This window comes from Maylandia zebra, linkage group LG17 (genome assembly GCF_041146795.1).
Source record: "Maylandia zebra isolate NMK-2024a linkage group LG17, Mzebra_GT3a, whole genome shotgun sequence".
NCBI classification, from domain to species: domain Eukaryota; kingdom Metazoa; phylum Chordata; class Actinopteri; order Cichliformes; family Cichlidae; genus Maylandia; species Maylandia zebra.
In genome coordinates, this window is record NC_135183.1 from 29,631,086 (window position 1) to 29,652,862 (window position 21,777).

Sequence of the window (21,777 nt, forward strand, 5' to 3'; positions counted from 1 at the left end):
TGAATGGGAAAAACTGCGGACATACATGCCAGCACACACAATCAGTTATCGTAACTAAAGTGTAAAGCTGGCTCAACATCCCAACAAGTGGGCAAAATAAATCAAGGCAATGATATACATATTAACTGACTGCTGTTTTTAAAGCCTTACAAATACAGTGACTTAATATGTGAAGTCGTTCAGAGAGGGATGCTAGTCGAAAGAAATTAAGCCACTAAAATCAAAATAAATGCAAAGTTTGGTAATATATTTTAACTTGACATGGAGCAATTAAAGCACAACTTTCAAAACATATAAACCAAATTTCATGAATATACAGTCACCGGCCACTTTGACAGGTAAACCTGTTTATGAGCTCATTAATGCAGATATCTATCAGAGTGTTATTGCCAGACTGCTTTGAGCTGATAGGAAGGCAGCAGTACAGCATCTCTAAATGCAACAACACTGAACCTTGTGCTACAGCAGCAAAAGACTAAAGAAAGTGCCATTCCTGTTAGCTAAAAACAGGAAAATAAGGCGACATTTTACACAAGCTCAAGCTCATGATGAAAAATGATCTTTGAAAAATACTGCTGTGACAATCAGATAGTGGACTCGGAATTTGTCCTAAAAAAAATGACAGGATGGATTCAACCTGCATCAATAGTACAGGTGGATAGTGATGCTAACTATGTCCATCCCTTTATGTCCACAGTGTGCCCACCTTCTGATGGCTGCACATTATTTGGGGTGGCTGTACCTCAGTTGAGCAGGTCATCTACTAATAGGAAGGTTTGGTTGTTTGATCACTGGCTGCTCTAGTCTAGATCTCATACAAGTATTCTAAGGGCAAGATAATGAACCCCAATGTGCTCCTGATGCATCCATTGGAGTAATAATGTCTGTAAATCTTAAACAAAAAGCACTTTGGTGTAGAAAAAAGTCTTTAATGAATGAGCCTGAACTGGTAAATGAAGAATGTTGCATGAAACACTGAGTACTCAAATACAGCTATATAAGAATCAGTCCATCATGTCATGAAACTCATATAATCCCAAACTAATTTCTTGACAGTGAGTTCTATGCACACAAATGGCCTCCAAAGCCACCAGATCTCAGTCCAACCATCACAGCAGCAGACATCCAAGAAAGGGTCTCAGTCCAGTAGAGCACCTTTAGGATGTGATGAAAGGCAAGATTCACATCATGGATGTGCAGCCAAGAAATCTACAACAGCTGCGTGACGCCATCGTGTCAAAAGGCAGTTTGAAAACAAAACTGGGTCCAACCTGGTACTAGCAAAGTGTACCTATTAAAGTGGCAGTGAGCGTAGAGCACACATTTCCACATTTGCATTAAAATTAGCAAATAAGTATAAGCTTTCAGATGTTTGTATGTTTCTATACAGTGTCTAACCCAGATCTGTCATATTACACCCCCCCCCCAACCCCCCCCAAAAAAACCCAGCATTCAGAGAAGCCTTGATAGGAAACGTTTGGCCCCATTGAACCAAACAGTCTATCTACAGCTTTGGTAGCTGATTTTTATAGTAACAGCATGTAGCCTGCTTTTTGCTATTGCAAAATAAAGCACTGTGTGCATAGCAACAAGTGTTACTATAGCACCCTGACAGCTATGTTATTTTATATGCCATTATGAGATTACAGACACACACACACACTCTCTCTCTTTCTCTCTCTCTCTGTCCCCTGGCAACATACCGCATGAGGCTGTCATAAAAACACGTCCTGCTCGCCACCAGAAACAAAAGACAGGGAAAGAAAGCAGGTAGTAAAAAGAAATAAACAGCTGAATTATTTATGTCTATATGGACATCTTTTTTGTTAATTATGTTAAAACAAGGCAGTTAAATATTTGTACTAATGCCTGGGCTATGGAAGAGGAAAGCAAATTATTCACAACACAATCAAGGAGCACATAAAGTAGGAAAGAAGCAGAAAAGTTCAAAACAAGGTGTAAATGGAAGCTGCTGTTGAGCCTGCACTCACCTCTTTGGAGGAAAGCACCATGCAGATCTTGGCAGCAGAATGGGGGTGAGTGGCTGCCCCGTGTGCCCATCCACAGTGCTTATAGATGGGCTCGGGAATCGACTGATGCCCTGGGTTGCCACCCCGGCCATGCCAGTGTTGTTGGCATTGTTGATGTTGGCGTTAGAGTCTGATGAGGAGTAAGAGGAAGGGGTGAAAGTAGTTGAATCCATGAGCTTCTCATGAGACGGGCTCTCGCCTTCACAAGGTGACCCTTTTTGGCTGATGTGCAAGGGACGCTGGGTAGTGAAAGACTGCGGGAAGGACCCACGGCCATCGCTCTGGTTGTAGTAGTTGACATGGTTGCCAAACAACCCTCCTGTGCGCTGTGGTGTGGGTGGAGACGGTTGAGATGGAGGAACACAAAAAGTTGAGAAGAGAAATGGAAAGGTTAAGTTAAAGAATATCTTAATAATGTACAGCACCACACCCCAACATCCATAATTCAAAACACTGCTTGCAGCAATGATGGGAATGCAAAGCAAAAAGCTTTTATCAAAAGGCAAAAAACTTCCGAACATTTTTAGTAAATGAAAGCAGACTGATAAAATTAAATAAACTGGACACTGGAGTTTTATTTTCTATTAACCTTCATTTTAGCTAGGCACAGACATTTGGCTGTCTATTTTTGGTACACAATGCAAATACAGCAGCAAAAAAAACTAAACAAAACAGCATATGAATGTTATAATGGTGGCGAAAATGAAAGGTCGATAGCATAACTCACCCTCTTACTGTAGAAGGAGCTGTGTGTATGTGTAAGTATGTAATCCTTACAGTTGCAGCGCTGAATATTTGTTTAGTGATTATAGTGTGTAAAATACTGCTGTGTTTATTAAAAACTTATTTTCATTGGACCCCACACATCCCCCCAAAATCCATAAATATAGTTCAGTGAGTGTAGCATTTTGTAGCCAAGCTATGTGGTGGAACATGAGGCTTTTTTTATTATGTCTTCTTGACTAAGCACATGCAAGAATGCATGTTTATGTGCATGATGCAATACGGCTTCAAGCTGGCGTTGATCATCTCTCTCTCTCTTTCTTTTTCTCTCTCTCTGGAGAGTGAGTGAAGGTGTGTGTATCCAACCTTTACCCTGAAGATATCGTCCTCAGACGCCGCTGACACAGGCTCCTTTACACCTTTATCCAGCTCCTCCTCCACATTTAGGTCTCCGGAGATGGCTCTCCTAATCTCCGGACCGATGTCGTGCAATGTCCGCAGGCCCGCCTACACACAGACACAGCAGTGTTGCTTACATATCATGTTGTAACCCAGGAGCAAATTTCGAATGTCAGAAATCTACCTCTGTAATGTTTAGCTCTACTGTGGACAAAACTTGTCTGTATACCTGCAGAGAGAGTGCGGTTTTGGGGGGCACCTTGGCCACCAGCCCTTGTTCTTTCCTTTTCTTAAACTTGCGGAAATATTCCTGGATGAGGAAGGTGGCGTAGAATTTCCCGACTGTTACCTCGTCATCTGCAGAAACAAAAAAACAACAACATCATTATTAAAAAAGATTAATGCTTAAAATTAACATGCTGCAAGATTTTTCAGAAACTCCACTGCAAGTGATGCAACCAAGGTTTTGACCACAGTAAGGTGACAGTAATGTCTATTGGAAACATTCACTTCTTAAATATTTGTGCATAAGAAACTGTGCTGCAGGGTGTACATACCACCAGCAGGGGGCACTACTTGATCCAAGAGCTTCATACTGGTTCTCTTCCATATCTTCTTCACTATTGCCCTCAGTTCCTCATTGGCCTGCTCCAAGTTCCCTGCACACACAAAGCACAGTATGAAGTACACATTGTAGATTCAAACTAGAATTTCCATAGTTGGAAATTACATTACAACCCCTCTATAAAATAGGTTTTAAAAAAAGTGGGGCAAAATAAGAAAACACGCAATTTCACATTGTGCTATCAAGTATGATGATGTGCCCACTGGTGCGTACATGTGTGACCTTTACAGTTGTGTGCTAGTGATTGCCCCCATACGTGTTTTTTACCTTCTGTCTTTATCCTGAGTGCGGTTCTGACCAGGGCAAACAGTGTGGCGTTGAACATCACTGTTCCGTCGCTGTTCAGAGGCATGTTCATCGACACCAGACGCTACGTGAGATGAAAAACACACGCACCTTTTTAACACAGTGAATTGCCCTAACAGCTGCCAACAGATACTGGCAGCTGACAGTTTGTTAAAAATACGCAGACAGCAGTTCAACTCTAAGGACGCTAATCTTTCGTTAGAGAGATTTTTTTGAGATATTTTCCCAGGTACGATTTGTTGTCAGTATGTGTTTTGAGTCATTGTGCAAGGCGTTATTAGCTGTGCATATGTCACCACTCTAATACAACACAACATGAGGATTTTTTTTAACTCATGCAGTGATGGTACTTGAGCTGTTATGTATATTTTTGATAACTCTGCAGCCTTGTTTAGGAATTTGTGTGGCCATGCAAGTGTGTTTACCTTGCAAGCCACCCTGTGTGGACAGAGCTTTCCAAACCCGAGGGGAGGCTGGATTCTTCTGAGCAGAGTCACCACATCAAGATGTTTTATTCTCCCCCTAAAAACCAGCATAGATGTTGAATTTTAGAGACGCTCTACACTAGTGATTCTCAACCACGGATAGAGAGTACTCCAGGGAGTGTTTTTGCAGTAGAAACAGGATGCACGGACAGATTATTTCAACTACTTGAACATAACTAAGGATTTAATTAAAGAAATAAATTGAGCAGTTTTGAGCAGAAAGCTTCCCTGTCTACTAAACTATAAGCAGTAAAAATACACAGCCAAAATAAATGCATGAATATATGTTTGAAACAGATGAAAAGTGGCAAATATAGCTTTGTAAACTTACTTAGCTTCTGGGTCATATTCAGCCCAGATCCTCTTGAACTCGTCAAGATGATGTGGCCCCAGGATCGACCAGTCACGCGTCAGGTAGTCAAAGTTGTCCATGATGACGGCCACAAACAAGTTGATGATCTGGGGAAAATCAGAAATCCATAAGTTTCTATCGTACCACTCTAAACAATTATAGACCTGCCAGTTCAATCAACATGTACTACATTTCTCTACAGTCTATTAAATGTAACACACAATTTCAAAGTCATTTTTCTGGCACATTTTGAAATATGTTAATTTGCTATTTGTGGTTATGACAGTCACATGAAATACTCTCCTTTTACTAATTAAAATTAGATGTGTGCCTGTACTCACCAGGAAGGCACAGAGCATGTAGAAGCTGACAAAATAAATGATGGCAAACTGGCTGCCACAGTCCTCGTTGGACGAGCTGCTTTCATTGGTTGATCCTTTCTCACACGGCTGTTTGGGTGAACACGCCAGCATGATCTCCTGCCACGCCTCACCTGTTGCACATCTGATAGACAGACGCATGCACACAACCAACCAAATATGCATGGACGCCGACGCAAATGCCGGCGTGCATGCGGTTGTGAGAAAGACACACAACAGAAACAAAGAGGCACACATACACACATATTGAAATGCATGCATGTGCGCATGTATGCATTCGCGCATAAAAGCATGGAGTGAAGCACACACATGCACATTATTACAAAGACAAAAAGAGAGAGACGCAGATGTTAGACTTTGTTCTTATTACATCTGAGCATATAAAATATGACTATGTATAAGCACTTATATATATATATATATATATATATATATATATATATATATATACATATATATATATATATATATATATATGATTTTTATCCATTCAGTTTTGAGTTCCTCTGCTTATCAAGTGTCCAAGTATACTGTCATTCTTAATGGAGACTCAGTGCTATTATATATTCCATGTAGGGGTGTATCCAGAATAAGAAAGGATAGACATTTTTTGAACTTGAGGAGAATAAACTTGGTGTCATGCTAGTAAATTATGTGTGATTCCATCCTTTCAGGTTCTGTGGTTTTTGTCCCCCTTCATGGAATCTTACCATCATCACAACCAAGCAGAAAAGAGGAAGAAAACCTTCAGGGCGTTTGTCGTAAATCAACATCAAGCTGTTTTTGGCTGCTCCCATATAGACTAGCATGTTTGATTTGGCAGTTTTTAATGCCAGAGCAGTTACACAAACAAAGTATACAGATTAGGAGAAAAGTGGAATAACAAAGACGATGAGGGAGTAAAAAAGAGCAAATGCCCAAATTAATCACCCTTACCTGAAGAGCAGCAGCACCGCCTGAGGGAATGTCTGGAAATTGTTGTTCCTGTTGATTTGCATGTGGTCCCGCAGAGCTATCTTACCAAACATCTGTATAGGAGGGGAGGGTGTAGTCACAGCACACAGCATATGATGTCAGCATTGACAAGTGAAAGTCGGTCACATTTAGTGGCCAGACATCCCCCAGCAAATCAAACCAAAGTGTCTCCTACTCATCGTCAGTGAAACAAACAATACAACAGCTTCCAGGTGAAACAGAGAGGAAGCAGAGAGACAAAGACAAACAGTAACTAAAGAGCAACAGAGAGAGGAAGATAATGGGAGAGCAAAATAACAACTTGACCAAACAGGAACAGACTCCAGGGGGACAGACACAGGACGGAGGCTTGCTAAAGGAGAGAAGGTGAGAGAAGATAACAGTGGGAGGGAAACAAGGGGATAACAACCTGACAGCTTACCTGCATGCCAATGACGGCGTATATGAAGAACAGCATCACTATAAGCAGAGCTACGTAGGGCAGAGCCTGAAGAGAGGAGAGATGCATCAGTGGCAAGTTTTCTGCAGGCTTATCCTACACCAGAGCTGGAGTCCATTCATTTTCATTCAAATCTCACTCGTCCAATTAATCTTCAAAGTCACAATCTATTATTTTCTTTTCTTTTTTCTTTTTTCAAACTTGTGAAAGTGAATGGATCTGCAGTCTTGTGTGGCACAACACCAAAAACAATCCAGGACAAATCATCTGACTTCAGAGTGAAAAACCTCAGCAAAATACAATCTGTTCTCTGGACTTAGCCAGGAGATCAGTCCCAACATACAGCACATGCACCAAACAAGGGCAGAACATTGTTTTTCTATATTAAGACGCATTAGCAAAAGTGCAGGACTGTGCTCCTGGCTAATATTACTCCTGTGTATAGAAGGGCAGGGCCAAGTCATGATGAATAAATGAAAAAGTTAAAGCCTGCTCATAAATTAAATAAATTCTATAAGCGCACAAAATATTAATGCATAGCTCAAAATGATATTCACAACCACTGCTGATTTTTAAGCCTGTGGTTCAAACAGGCAGCAGTAGTACAACATGAAGTGGCCCGTCTCAGCTAACGCAAGAGAGAGAACAGATGATTTTAATGTCCCCACAACTCTCTATCAAATGATTTCACTTTTTTGGTGGAGTGCTTCGTTAAACAAAACTTGTCTACGGCTTAACTCGCCTACGGGGAATGGTGAGCTCTCAGGGGTTAGTAGTAGGGCGCAGGGTGTTTGACGGTAATAAATAGAAGAAGAAGAAGAAGAAGAAGAAGAAGAAGAAGAAGAAGAAAGAAAAGAGGAGAAGTGGAAAGACGAAGAAAAGATTTCTCGTTAAGGTATGGATTTTTTTTCCTGTTTTCAAACTTCATAATCTGCTTCTGTAGTTAGACTCCCAAACATCCTCTCCATTACCTCACACCATCCCTCTTTTTTTTTTTTAAATAGCATCTACCTGACCTTCTACGCAAGTAAGAGGTGGGGATGAGGAGGGACAAGGCGAGGCAAGGAAAGGTAGCTTGTGAGACTCTACCAGGCTGGATTTACACAAGAACAAGGGCATTTATAGCTGCATGCATCTCAGAACTGAAAATAATTTTTAAATTTAATTTACAGACTTTAAATGTGTGGTTAAAATTAAAATGTCTTGTAAAATCTCTTAAAAAACAGAACTTAAGTGAAAGCAAATAGAGCTCTGAAAGGAAGGACAAAGAGAGCCACTTCTCCCTGTGTAAACCCAACCCCCCTATTCTAGCATGTTGTGTCCGGTTCTCCCCTCACTTGGAAGGATTTGATGAAGGTCCACAGCAGGGTCCGAATCCCTTCCCCGCGAGACAGCAGCTTCACCAGCCTCATCACGCGGAACAGCCGGAAGAAGGTGATGGAGATCCTGGCGTTCTCTTCAGAGTTCTGCAGTCCCTTTTGGTGGGGTTTGGTGTTTTTTTTTTGTTAGAAAAAAAAACACAGGACGCATGGGAACACATGCAGATAGATAGGGAAATGAAGCAAACGCACACGCACACACACATATACACACACGCACGCGCATAAATGATCATGAAAACATGCATATGCACACAGACATACAAGTAACATTTGTATCCATATTTCCACCCACACATATGAGTGTTAATATGAATAAAAGGCACACACATACGCACACACACACACACACACACACACATACAGAGTTAATAAATGGAAACTTGCGTCCTACAAAATCCCATCAAAATCAACTGACACAAGAGATCTGGGAGAGAATCGGGCAGTCATGCTTACGTGTATGACTTCATGGAAAAATCCCTTGACATTTCTGATTGAATCCGCTTCATTCATGTTTACAAGCATCTGATACACCTTAACGCTGTTTCTTTGACCTCACCACACCGCCACCATAATCACAACAAAGAAAGCGTCCAATTACAGGTAAATCTAGCCATGCGCTGACATTTGACAAACAGGCTTTTAAACACTTTTGGGACCTCTGAAGTAAATCTTCTGCATTTATTCTGCACTGCTATAGACTAAAAATCTAATATCTGAGACTGGGACGGTCAGAGTCTTCCATCGATGGAGGTAAGCACTCTCATAAATCACTGTTAACAACTCACGGTAGATACAATACAAAAATCCGAGCCTGTGGGCTGATTCCTGTTTCAATAAATCATGCAGACAGGCTAATTGTTTGTCACAGATAAACTGGCCACCTGGAGAAAGAAAATCCAAGGATGATATTCCAGAGGATAAAGTTATTACTGCCCAGTGCAGTGACAGCCATGTAGAAACACTATTTACCTGTGTGGTAAATCTCCATATCTACACCATCTGTGTACTGTGATCTTCTAGGTCTCTTTTTATTTACAGAGCCTCTAGTATTTTGCATCTCCAGACATTTACGCATTCAATTATTTGAATTTTTGCTGCTTTATTAGGTAAGGTTAGCTAAGGTTTCTGTCATCCACAGGAAATAAGTCTGCGATAAAATATTCAGCCATCTAGCAGAGTGCTATTCTAATACAGATTTATTTATTTATGCTGTTCCTGCTCGTTCTCCAGGACAAAAAGGCAGAAAAACAAAGGCAACATCAGAGTTTTTGTACAGCACGATGCACACAACACAGCAGCTAACGGCCAAGCTAAGGAATAAATATCCACAATTTACACCACAAATTACAGCTGAATCGGGTGAAAGCAAGGATATCGGCTCATTAGCAATCCTAATGACAAAACTAGTTATGCAAAATTAAGGAGAAAATCTCCAGTTCACCATTATCTGACTGGCCAGTATGCACAAAACAAACCTGACTACACGCAACGTGTAACCAGAGGAGAGCTGTGCTACATCTTTCGTCACTGTAACAATGAAATGTGACCCAAAGAAACACGGCATCAGCCTCTCTGACCTCTGAATCTGCTTTGCCACTTGTATTTTTCCAAGAAGCCATTAATTCTTTATGTTAATCCCACAAAGAACACACAGTGTGCTCCCACAAAGAACTTGCCATTCTCCACACATCCTGCTGCAGTTTGGGATAACAGATGTTGCACGGTGCGTTACTTTTCAACATATTACTGATCTGATTTGCATTCATTATTTGCACTAGTCACTTGCTTTGTGTTGCAAATAAATCAAAGTTTGGAAAAATGACTAGTCACTTCTATTTTTATGTAATTCTGGGATAAAAGCTTGTTGACAAGTAACCGATAACATGCATTATCCCAAACTCCACTGCCAGATATGCTAAAAGTGGCACATCCTTCTGAGGAGTGGAAAATCACAATTCTGTACTGCATGTAAATACCACAATTGGACCACAGTGGGCACCATTGCACCATTGAAAGAGTGGGGGTGGGGGTGGGGAGTGAGCAGAAGAAGTACAGTGACAGTAAGTGTAACAGAGAGAGAAAGAGAGCCAAAGACAGACACTAAAGATAAGGAATTGTTGGAAATATTCAGAGACAAATCACAAGACTGATTCGTAAACAGACAGACAGATACAGACAAAGAGACAGATACAGACAGATAGATCAGTGGAGAAGAGTGAGAAAAAGAGAGACAGCGTGACCATGATGGCTCGTACTGATGACGAAGCGCGAAAGATACCACTTCCATACGGAGGGCAACTTGCAAGCCATGGGGAGGAAGTGGGGGCAGCTTGCGCCATGGCAAGAATGACAGCCACCAAGGAAAGTCACAAGACTCCAGTGATACTAGGCCTGCATAACGTACAGTGTCCTTCACCATATAGGACTACACATATATAGACATTTAACAAAGCACAAACAACAGCGATATATATCTCGGCATGCTGCAGAAGTTAACAGCATGAGCGACAGAGGGGGAGATGACAGGGTGGACGAGAAGATCATACCGTGGATGGCATAGCAGAGGGAGGGATGGAATGATGGAGGGATGAAGGGATGGTGGAGGAGGTAGGGCGGCGGGCGAGGTTACCGTCGGAGCGTACCATTGGCCTTACCACAGGGGGGTGAGAGGAGGAAGAGGAGGAAGAGGAGGACGAAGAGGACGAGGACGAGGAGGAGTCAGCCGGCTTTAAGGAAAGGCAACAAACATCAGCACCAGAGTAGCGCCTTGGTGTGTGTGTTTGTGTCACGGTGCAAGTGTGTTTATGTGTGTGTCTGTGTGTTTTGTTTGTTTGTTTTTTTGAAAACGAAAAAAAAAAAAAATCACAAACCGACAGAGTTCAATCTCTGATCGAGACTCATATGGTGGTGAATAAATATAATCTCATCAGAGCCAGATATTAGAGGGAGATATTTGTGTGATATTACTGCATCTAGAGAGTGACCTATCCTCTGCGAGGGCCAGATCAGGCTGAATCACTTCTTATCAGATACTAGAAGACTGAAACATGTAGTGATGAGAGATGGTGGGAAATTTCTGTCCTTGAGGGACAAAAAAAATGAATAACGCTCAGGAGCTGCAACACAGGGGGTGAGAGTTGTCGTAGAGTGTGTGTCTATGTGCGAAAGCTTATATGTGTATATGATCGGGGATAATTTAAGTGAATCTACATTTAACCAAATTTACCTACATTAATCAGGTGCATCTTTCACCAGAGAATAGTCACAATTCATGTGAAATTAAGCTTTTTTTGGAAGTTTTACTTTGAAGGAAGCATCCACAGTTAAGATGCTGGTAAGATAACATATAAAACTCTGTAAGTTCCACTAACTGCAAAGATGATGCTAGACTGTGGAAATTAGAGCTTGTGTGTGTCTGCATGTACTAACGAGCACACAAACCTTGTGCTGTAGGGAGCCACCCACTGGTTTTCCCCGGCACTGCAACATTTCAGACTGCTGGGAGTGATAGATTAACTAACAGTTCAATCTATGACTCGGAAGCGCGTCACTCTGCGTTAGAAATGGCCGTGTTGAAATACCCCTCACAAAATAAACGCATCATTACTTCCTGTCCTTGTTTTCAAAATCAAAAAGGTCTGAGCGGGTGAGTTTAAAGGAAGAGAGAAAGAGGGTGTTTAAGAGACACAATAGGAAGGAAATTAAGGAGAAAATTGGGAAAGAAAAGGAAGAGTAGAAGAAGGGACGGAAGACATGCAGGGAAATTATTTTAGAGAGTTGGAAAACAAATTAAAAGAGGAAGAAAACAAGGAAGGAAGGATGAGGGATTTTATGGGATTTCAACAGGGCCATCTACACGCCTTTATGATAACACACACACATACTAACGATGTACACAGAGTAAAAAGTCTTTACGATGCACCACTTCTCTAAATAGAAAACGTAAATAATAGAAAAACAAAAGTAATAATCTCTTCACATAAAAAAGGAGATCAGGCATAGCAAGCCTGAAGAGAGAATATGACTATATGTGCGTTTGTGTGAGCGTATGAGAAAACTGAAGTGCAATCGGGGGGGCGATGAGGGAAGGGAAGGTTGGAAGAAAGGGCAACTGTAGGAAGGAGGGAGGGATAAAGGAAGGATCTGCAGGAAGGAAGGACGGAAGGGTATAGGGGAGGAAGATAACCTGATTTATATTAAGTGTGGACTAAGTAACAAACTAAAGGCATGTTTGAGTGTTTTTCTGAGGATTATGATTAAGGGCCATTGTTTGCAATGTGCTTTCATTTCAAATTGAAATCAAAGCTTTGACACAGAATCCAATTAAACTTAAAATATCCTTCATTTATCTTCTTTTAAAACAGATCAAAAGTAAAATATTGATACTACACTGAATTTTTGGCCCTGGAAGATCCTCAAATAAAATATACTTTTAGCAAAACACAAATTTAGTCCTAAAAAAATAATCAAACAGTCAAATTATAATATATACACAATATATAGGCTGAACTACAGTGCAGATGTGAGCACATTTAAAATGGATCCGAGTTGTTCACTCACATTGCACGGCAATTTTTTCAAGCAAAAAATTTCATCAGTTCAGTCAGTTTAATGGGTAACATGTGTGTCATGGGATTATTCTTACCCGTTAATTTACGTTACAGAAGCTCGAACATATTTTTGTTTCATTTGTCATATTTATGTATATTTTAAAACACATGTTTACATATAGAGCGGATAATTGTGGACCTCGTAGGGCATATGAAACACACGAGAGACCCATGTTACCCAGCTTTCATTTTATGTGAGCAAGCTGCACCACAATCAAACGTCAAAGAAAAGACAGAGAAAAAGAGAGAGATAAACATCCATAAAAGAAGAGTTCAGTGCATTGAAAAGGCTCAGAAAAAGAGAAGGAGGAGGAGGATGGAGAGGAGAAGAAGAGGCATTCCGAAGATAGAGAAAGAGATGCAGTCCATACTGGCATTGTCCGCAAGACACCGCTCAGAGCAAACCACTACTGATCTGTTCAAACTACTGCTACTCAAACCAAAACCAAAACGTAAAAGAAACCATACAAGGTTTAAGAAGCACCCGCAGGTTTCTGGGGAGAATTAGAGATCCAGGATTAAGGGGATATTCGGTTTTAATGACCGGAAGATATGCGGCTAATCTAAGTCAACCAGGCACCCAAAGGAGCGGCGAAGTGGGTGCATTTAGATTGGATGTTTTAAATATTTACTACAGGCAAAGTGATAAGGTTTTAAACGCCAGCCTGTTACTGCACTCCACTGTACACTCGTGTACATTTGAGAGATGCGACTAAGGAGATGGCGGCTGTTAAATACATTCACTTGTGGTTTCGTGGCTGATGCAGTCGCAGGCTAAGATTTTAAATGTCTATGTGACAGGGCCCCAGTTCAAAAACGGTCAAGAGTTCTCAGAGTGCGGAGGGTTTCTTAAAAAAAAGACACCGGAAAAGAAAAAAACTACAGGAGATAAAGACAGAAAAGGTAGCTTGGGCAGCGCATCGCCCAAATTATTAAAAACTACCAGAGGAGAAAATGAAGAGGAGGAAAAAAACAAACAAACTTGGGGCATGCCTTTAGGTTAGAGGTTAGAAAACAATATGATGAATCATTCAGAAGGAATTGCAAACCAATTAACCAAATCAATCAATCTCTCAATTAACCAACTCACTCAAATCAAAGGCAATCTCCAAACCAAAGTGCTAAGTGCAACATCAGCGGCTTGTATAGATGACAAAAGTGGATATCTCTGGCCCAACACACCTCAGTCTTAAGGTGGTTATTCAACCTGTTTATTTAAATTGACATTTGTGCCTTTCTAAACAGGAGCTTCAAGATCAGATACATTATTGAAGATACTTTATGATCCTTTATTGAGTCCCTTGACAGCAAATTGTTCTAATAACTAAATAGAAAAACGAAATAAAGAACATATCTAAGCATACCCAAGCAACGATAAGCAGCTTTGTCAGCCTCTCATGGGGACAAATGCCTTCCTCATGGCATGAATACAAGCGCTTAGCTCATACATGCCTGGAATACAGTAACTGTACTGTATTTGTATGCCTCACCGGTGCTATCTGAGGAGGAAAAGCTGCATATGAAATAAAGTACTGATCTACATCTATGAATGCTCTCTTCCTGCTTCATGTTTTCAAACCAGTTGGAATTTTTAAGCTGGTAATATGTGGATCCCCAATCTTAAACAGAAAAAGGCTGTATTTATTGTGACCTCCTAAATAAAAGTCTTTTAGTGCTCTTTATTATGTTAGATTAGAAGACTAATGACTGACTTTGAAGGACCTTGTTCTTTCTAGCTGAGGGACAGCCAAGCTATGCTTACCAAAAAGACTGGCTACACCTAGCTCTTTCCAAGATCACTGTAGAGAACACCAGCACCACTATGTTTTGTGACTGAAATCAAAAAAAGAGATGGGTGGCTACTTTCTTTTTAACCCTTCACCACAACTGGGCCAGCTCTTCTCTCCTGGTGTCTTTATTTTCCTTTTCAAGTTATGCTAACCCTCAACTTTGACTCAAACATGTAGTCAGAACTCCATCAACATTATACTAATATTAAACACATACTTCTCTAAGTTAGGGTAAAAGTACTGATTCTTGAAGGTGCTATGTCCTTGATTTAGTCCTTAGGAGGTCTTAAAATGCTCTCAATACAGCCTCAGATAAACAACAAAACTAAACATATTATACTGTGTTATTAATTTAACAAAAAATAAGTCAAAATCCAGAAGCCATGTGCAGGAAATTTATCTCTAAGTCAAACCATACAATGCTAAGGGACACTGCAAAAAAAAATCCTGGAAAAAGCTACATCTCATGCTCTACAGGCCTCAGTTAGTTATTAAGTGATAAAGTTCATGACAGTACAAGTAGAAAAAGAATGTGTAACTATGCCACTACAGCTTAGGTTTGCAAAATTGCATCTGAACAAACCACAAGACTTCTGGAATAATGTCCTTTGGCCATAATGCACAGCACAACATTTGGAGAAAACCAATCACAGCACAAACACCTCATACCAACCACTCCAACAGTGATTTGAGCTTGTTTTGATAGACCATCAACTCCTTTGAATACCAAAGCATACAAGGGTCAAACGTGAGGCGATCGGTCTGACAGCTAAGGTTTGGCTGAATTGGGTCATGTAACAGGTTAATGATCCGAGGCACAGCAGCAAATCTACAACATAAAGGCTAAAAAAAGAAAAGAATCAAGGTGTTGCAATGGCCCAGTCAAAGTCCTCAATGTTTGACACACTGCTTCTGGATTTTGGCTCAATTTTTGTTAAATAAGTAAGACCTAATTTTAAGAATTGTTAAGGACTAGATAATTTAAAAAAAAAAAAATGTCTTGATGTATTTTAGAATTGACAGAGGGTGAACTTCTTTTTTTTTAACCATAAGTGTATAGAGAATTACACTTGTTCTCGTGTTTTGTTTTTTGTTTTACAAAAGATGCAAAGCTTTTCAGATCGAAGGGAAACCATAAAAGCAACTTTAATGATGGGCAGGTAGAAGAAATGTCGAAGTAACATTAAGGTCTTCGGTGAGGCCGATCATTAGTACAAATGCACTTTCCTCTAAGGATAAATGAAAAGGACTGTGCAGTTCTTAAACTCTACTCCTGCCAAAGAGCACTTTCAGTACCACATGAATTAAACACTAACTGTCCCTGAAGTGTAAATACAATAGACACGCAACATTTGACTTGTGTTTGGGATATTCATTCTTATTCAGCCCCACCACTGACCATAGGGCCTCCACGTCGATGATAAATGAATTCATACATACATTTACATAAATTTCATGGGTCCCGAGTAAATCCATTTATGGATCAAATTGTTCCCCATGTCTCCACATTGCTACTGTTGGACAAAAGAAAATGCAACTCGTGTATGTTTCTCATAGCTACCTTAAGTTTTTCTCGCTATATATAAACTCAGAGCGCTTTTCTTCTTACCCTCAAAACACTGTTGTTATAATATGAGAATCTGCATTTGTTCCTTTATTCAGAATATAATTTCTGCATAAGATAAATTGGATACAGTAACAGGCCTGGATATACCACTGTTGTATCTGTCATGCTATACAGTGTCCATCATGCCAGGGGAATGTATCCCCTAAGGCAGTGATGAAAGACCAAATAAAACCAATGTGTAATCAAACCAAGTGCTGAGGAAATGCAATCGGTTCTATTGACAAATGCAATAGTCTCTGATGCTACTGATACTAAGCAGACCGAGGCGTGAAAACATATCTCAAGCAGCTTCAAATGTTAAAAGCCGCACTGAAAATTTGGCATTTTCACACTGCTTCTAATAGTAAAAAAGTGATTAGGATTGCTTGAGAAGGAGGCATTTTCTTACACAAAAAGAAAAAAAACCAAAACAAAATTAAAGGACGCGATACCTTACCACGTCCAAAGATAATCAGATATGGGAACAAAACAAAGCTCAAAAACTACAAAAACCCTTCAGAAGCCAGTAGTTTCCAGTTTGATTGGGCCCCATATGGCTGTTTTATCTGCCAGACTTACTCAGCCATCTCTTAGGTTAAAATATTGTGCAGCTGCAGTTTTCCTAATCATTTGAAAGCATGCGAGATGGGTATCAGCGCTCGGTCTGTTTGTGTGTGTGGGAATTGCAGAGCAGGCAGGCAGGAAGGGAGGGAGGGAGTTTGGACTACTTACGTTAACCTCAGTGATCGCTATGTCAACAATGCTACCCACAACTATCAAGGCATCAAATGTGTTCCATGCATCAACAAAATAATGCTGTGTAGGGATGGACAGAAAAGGAAAACAACAAAAGAAAAGGACAAAACATAAGACATTTAAAAAAATGGAAAGAACGGAAATTAAAGGAGAGAGGAGAAAAAATAAGATAAAAACCATTACATACATGAGCACTGGAGTTTTTAGTAGGAGTAGAAAGGGAAAGAAACAACAAAATTTAAAAAAGGCTAAAAAAGAAAAGAGGGGGCAGTCTGAAGAAGATAGACAGCACAGGTAGAGCAGCAGCGATCGGTCATGCTTGTCTATGAGAGGAAATGTCAACAGGAACAGGAACAGTAAGGAACAATATGCAACAAAATCACAACTAAAAAAAAATGAGAAAAAGCTGCGTAAGGCTGTTTGTGATTGGTCAGTGAGTTAGTTCAGTTAGTCAGGGGGATCAAACCTGAGTGTCACAGTGTGGCCAAAAAAACAAAAGAAAAGAAACCAAAAAACCCAACAACATTTTAGATACTGTGAAGAGTTAGGAAAGAGGACGCAAGACAGAAACCTTTGTGCTCAAAGCTAAACCCTGCCTCTGTTTCCTTGACTTTTTGTGAAACCCAGGAAGAAGCTTGTTCTCGCTCAGGAACCTCTGTGGCTGTGGGTGGGGGGAGTGGGGGTCCCGTGCGTGGCAGCGACCATCTTGGTTTTAAGAATGAAAGGAAGAGAAGGAGGAGGAAGAAGAGAAGGAGGAGGCTGACAAAGAAGATAGATGAAGAGAAATGACAGCATGACAGAGAGTAACCACAAAGGAAAGGAGAGCAGAAGGTAAGACAGAGTGAGAGGACATGAGACAGAGAGGGAGAGACAAGGAGAGTGAAGTGGGAAGGGGGGGGACGTCGTACTTACGTTGATTTCACTGAGAATGACGTCTATTATGCTGCCAATTACGATGAGGAAATCAAACACATTCCAGGGATCACTAAAGTACCCCTACACAGGATGAGGTGAGCAAGAGGAGGAGGAGGGTAAGAAAGGTAGGTTAGAAGGAAAACAACATCTGCTGCCACTTCGCAGCCCCTATCAAGGTGGTATGAGGTTGTACAGTACATTGAGGAAACAGAAAGAAAATCAGCTACACTTGATGAACCAACACATGAAAGGATAAGAAGTTTCCACTGAGCTATCTGTTCATCGAGTGCAGCTGAATTTCCTGCTCTGCGAAGGATGGTGGGTTAAATGGTTATTTACATCTTCCACGTGCATCTCGGGGCTATTCAGCAAAGCTGTGGCAGTGATTACACTGAAAGCCGACTTTGTTTACTTAACTTATTGTGGGCAATTCTTTAGCAGCATTGGTACAAAGGCAGTATTTATGCAAAAATACATCTATATATCTTCAGGCCAGAATGGTATTATTCACATTTATTTTTATAGTGTAATTACAAAGAGCTGCGTCTTTGAACACTAATGAACCTTGGAGTTTCGTCTGCATACACTGTCGTCTAATACGTCACTGTGATTATTCTTTTTTTTTAAACACATCTGGACCACTTTGACTTTTATCGTTCTCGGTCATAGTTTTGCATATTTTACAGGAATGGAACTAGCGACTAGCTACAATATTTTCAACAAAAACATTAAGTCGTAAGGTATGCATGACAAATATCACGCAACTGTTTGCACCAATTGCTAAATTGGTGGCTACACACACTGACGGGGAATGGAGATCAATCTTGCTGATCTATTTTAAGCTTCTTCATCTGTCATCAGCAGCTGAGATAACATGAAAAAAAGGGGGGAAAAAACTCCTCCTGCCATAATTCGTCTGCACAGTGCAGATATTAGAAGGTATCCTTGGCAACAGTGGTTTTAATGAAGTTGCTTTCAGTTTTAGGAATAATAATGAGAACTGAGAGTTAAATATTAGTCAAACGAGGGTTTGGCATTAGTACCCAAATACTCATTTATGAATTGATTAAATAGAGAGATTAGACAAAATAAGCATTGTCTAAATAAATAATTAGATTATGTGATTCATTAAAGACTTAAAAATATAAAAGAGTGGGAAAAACTGTAAAAACATGTAAAAGTCTTTGTTAGTGTTACTGTTGCCCATCCATTGATCAACCTATCAAAAAGTATTGAGGTTAAATAGAATGAGGCAAACATTACTGGAGCGAATTCCTTGCGTCTGTGAGACCTGAGAAGCAAAAGCATTAGTGAGCTCCTCAGTCCTGTGCGATGGCTGTTTAAGGCAAAAGTTTATCAAGGCAAGGAAAAGCATACACAACACCATATGTCCTAAGCACTGTTCATTGTGGCTTGGGAATCTGCTGTCATGCTGCACCACAATAAACACAAGAAAGAAAGATGCAAAACAAGTATCAGTTCGTCAGTATTTTATACGTAAAGAGTCACAACTTAACTGGTGATACTTTGATGTTTTTTAAAAAGAGAAACGCTGCCTTCATGATCTGGCAGTTCATCTTCCTCACATACATAACACAGCACAGCACGATGTAAATTCCCAAGTCCTAAAATTCATTGTTCCAAAATCCACTGTTGGCTAAAATACTGCAGAGCATGCATTATGTTACTCAGACAAAATGTTCTAACCGTAGCATTTCGAAAGTCATTACAAGATAACCATCTTGCAACTATTTAAATAAAAAGCACAAACTTTGCAGAGGATTATTGGAAGAAACAACAAAACAAAACAACAGAAGACTTGTAATTTAATTAGTGGTTGGAAAACATTGTGTGCAAAATAGTAGATGGTCTTCATTAATGAGCTCAATTAACTTTTGTAATAACTGGAAAACCTTTGTTCTTTTGATTAGTACAATGCAACAGTAGTCAAAGGAGTAAAGTATAATATGAAACTATGTTATTGCTGTTGATTGCGTTCAAGATTCTCCACTAACCCTGCGGTAATAAGAGGGAGCATGCCCATCTGTTACTGTTTAAATAGCTGAAGCACCAGGAAGTTCTTAGATTGGGCACGGCAACAACAGCAGGATAACAAGGGAACAATGGGATTAAGCACATAAACGCTTTCCTCTAATCAAGGTTTAAATCCATCGTATCGTAAGGAAGGAAATGAAAAAGAATTATGAATTTAGAGCACAACAATCCGTCTTCTGCAACGCTGTGACTCAAAAGCCTTTAAAAAAAACTATTAAACTCTTTTTCTTCCGGGCTGCAATGAGCACTGATAGATAGAGCTGTGAGTTTATCTAATTTCATCTAACATTACATTATAAAATGTCTCTTTGTCTGTGCTTTTTCACATTTCTCTAGTCTGTAGTCCTACACAGGTATCACTGTTATTCTAGCCTGCTGTTTGAGTAGTGAACATACCCTGGGTTTGAAGGCGATCAGTTTAAGGATCATCTCAACAGTGAAAAGTCCCGTGAAGAGCATGTTGAGGATGTTCATGGCATCATTGAAATTTTTGGTCTGTCCATGATGCTGCAGGGAAAAAAAAAACACAAACTCATTACGCAATGTTAGTTCTATGGGAGTTTTTTTCTAAATGTACACACACATTACTCACCTGCATGGCCAGACAGATGGTGTTGAGAAGGATGAGTGTGAACATCAAATACTCAAAGTAGGTGGAGTTGACCACATACCACACCTTGTACTGGTAAGGGTTCTTGGGGATGTAGCGACGCAGCGGACGAGCCTTTAGAGCGTACTCCACGCACTGACGCTGTGGCATACACACACAAACACAAAGGTGAGCATTTGCCATTTACATGTGTCTGCTGATGTATTCAGCTGTGTGTCGCCCTGTTCCCAGACAGTCATGGAGGAAAAGCTGTAGAAAAGTCTTTTGGCACGCTAAAAAAGCTAGACTACTCTTCTATCCTCTGTCTGCATTTACATGCTTTTTCTGAAACATGGATCATGTCAGAGAACACAGCCGCAGGCCCTTGGCCTCGTTCCTTTTGTAAGGTTTAGTCTCATCTTTTTTGAACTGCTGCAGCTCCTCCTGGCTGGGCTCCTGAAGTGGTTCTGCCCCTAAAACTCATGTTCAGCCTCTTCAGATTCATCCGTGTCAAACCCCCATTGCCTGGCTCTTATTCCTTCTCCCTTGTGGCTCCTAAATGACACAATGACTTTCCCGCTCCTGTCAGAACAGTAGAATCACTCCTCTGTACCTTTAAAAAAATCTCTCTGCTGTACTACGAGATTTAAAGTCAGAAAGTTATCACTATACAAACAAAAACAAAAAAGCTCCAAAAGTACTAATAATTTTATCGAGTAGTAACTTTACACAAAATATACACGAACACTACCTGGTTTTTGTCCAGCTCGCAGTTCTTATATTCTTGCTCCCCTTGTTCCTGGAATGTGACGATGACGAAACCGACGAAAATGTTCATCATGAAGAAGGCAATGATGATGATGTAGATGATAAAGAAGATGGAAATGACCACGCGGTAGTTGTAAATGGGCCCCACATCCTCAGCATGAGAGTCAATGGCTCGGTACAGTAACCTGACAAAGAGACGGAAAATGAAATCTGGAATTTAAAAAACAAATTGCATTTATTCCATTGTTTAGTAAGAAGTTTCACAAAGTTCAAAAGAAAACTATTATATTTGAACACTGTGCATGTATTCAAATTGTTATGTATTTAAACAGTCAGTTTAGTCAGTCTGAAAACCCTCTACATGTCATTATTATCACTTTGACCTTCAGATCAATCAGAATTTTGAAAAAGAGGTCAGGGGTCAAATGTGACATAATATTTTAAATCTTTATACGGTACTATCTCTATGTTGACAATAGAAACCACACTTACCACAGCTATAAGGCTTATTGTCAATTTTGGACCAATAAATTACTGAGTTGACCTTGGATGTGGATTGTAAGAATGACCCCACTCTACACTCTTACAAAGT

The 21,777-nt window shown here is 40.2% G+C and overlaps 1 protein-coding gene across 5 annotated transcripts in view; it reads right to left on the minus strand.

Moving 5' to 3' along the window:
• cacna1c (calcium channel, voltage-dependent, L type, alpha 1C subunit) overlaps nt 1-21,777 on the minus strand; it is a 222,474-nt gene that overhangs the window by 14,820 nt on the left and 185,877 nt on the right. For 2 of the 5 annotated variants that reach the window (XM_076875492.1, XM_012918362.4), the window contains 16 exons: nt 21,169-21,370; nt 20,421-20,579; nt 20,225-20,335; nt 16,835-16,918; nt 8,052-8,189; nt 6,697-6,762; nt 6,237-6,328; nt 5,262-5,424; nt 4,900-5,027; nt 4,509-4,605; nt 4,045-4,147; nt 3,710-3,811; nt 3,382-3,509; nt 3,120-3,260; nt 1,992-2,356; nt 1,704-1,730 (listed from right to left, as the gene is read on the minus strand). In XM_076875492.1, coding sequence (XP_076731607.1) covers nt 1,704-1,730; nt 1,992-2,356; nt 3,120-3,260; nt 3,382-3,509; nt 3,710-3,811; nt 4,045-4,147; nt 4,509-4,605; nt 4,900-5,027; nt 5,262-5,424; nt 6,237-6,328; nt 6,697-6,762; nt 8,052-8,189; nt 16,835-16,918; nt 20,225-20,335; nt 20,421-20,579; nt 21,169-21,370 — 2,106 coding nt within the window. Of the gene's footprint in view, nt 1-1,703; nt 1,731-1,991; nt 2,357-3,119; nt 3,261-3,381; nt 3,510-3,709; nt 3,812-4,044; nt 4,148-4,508; nt 4,606-4,899; nt 5,028-5,261; nt 5,425-6,236; nt 6,329-6,696; nt 6,763-8,051; nt 8,190-10,738; nt 10,823-16,834; nt 16,919-17,770; nt 17,855-20,224; nt 20,336-20,420; nt 20,580-21,168; nt 21,371-21,777 lie in introns of all 5 variants that reach the window. The other 3 variants (XM_076875490.1, XM_076875491.1, XM_076875493.1) reach the window with 3 other exon arrangements.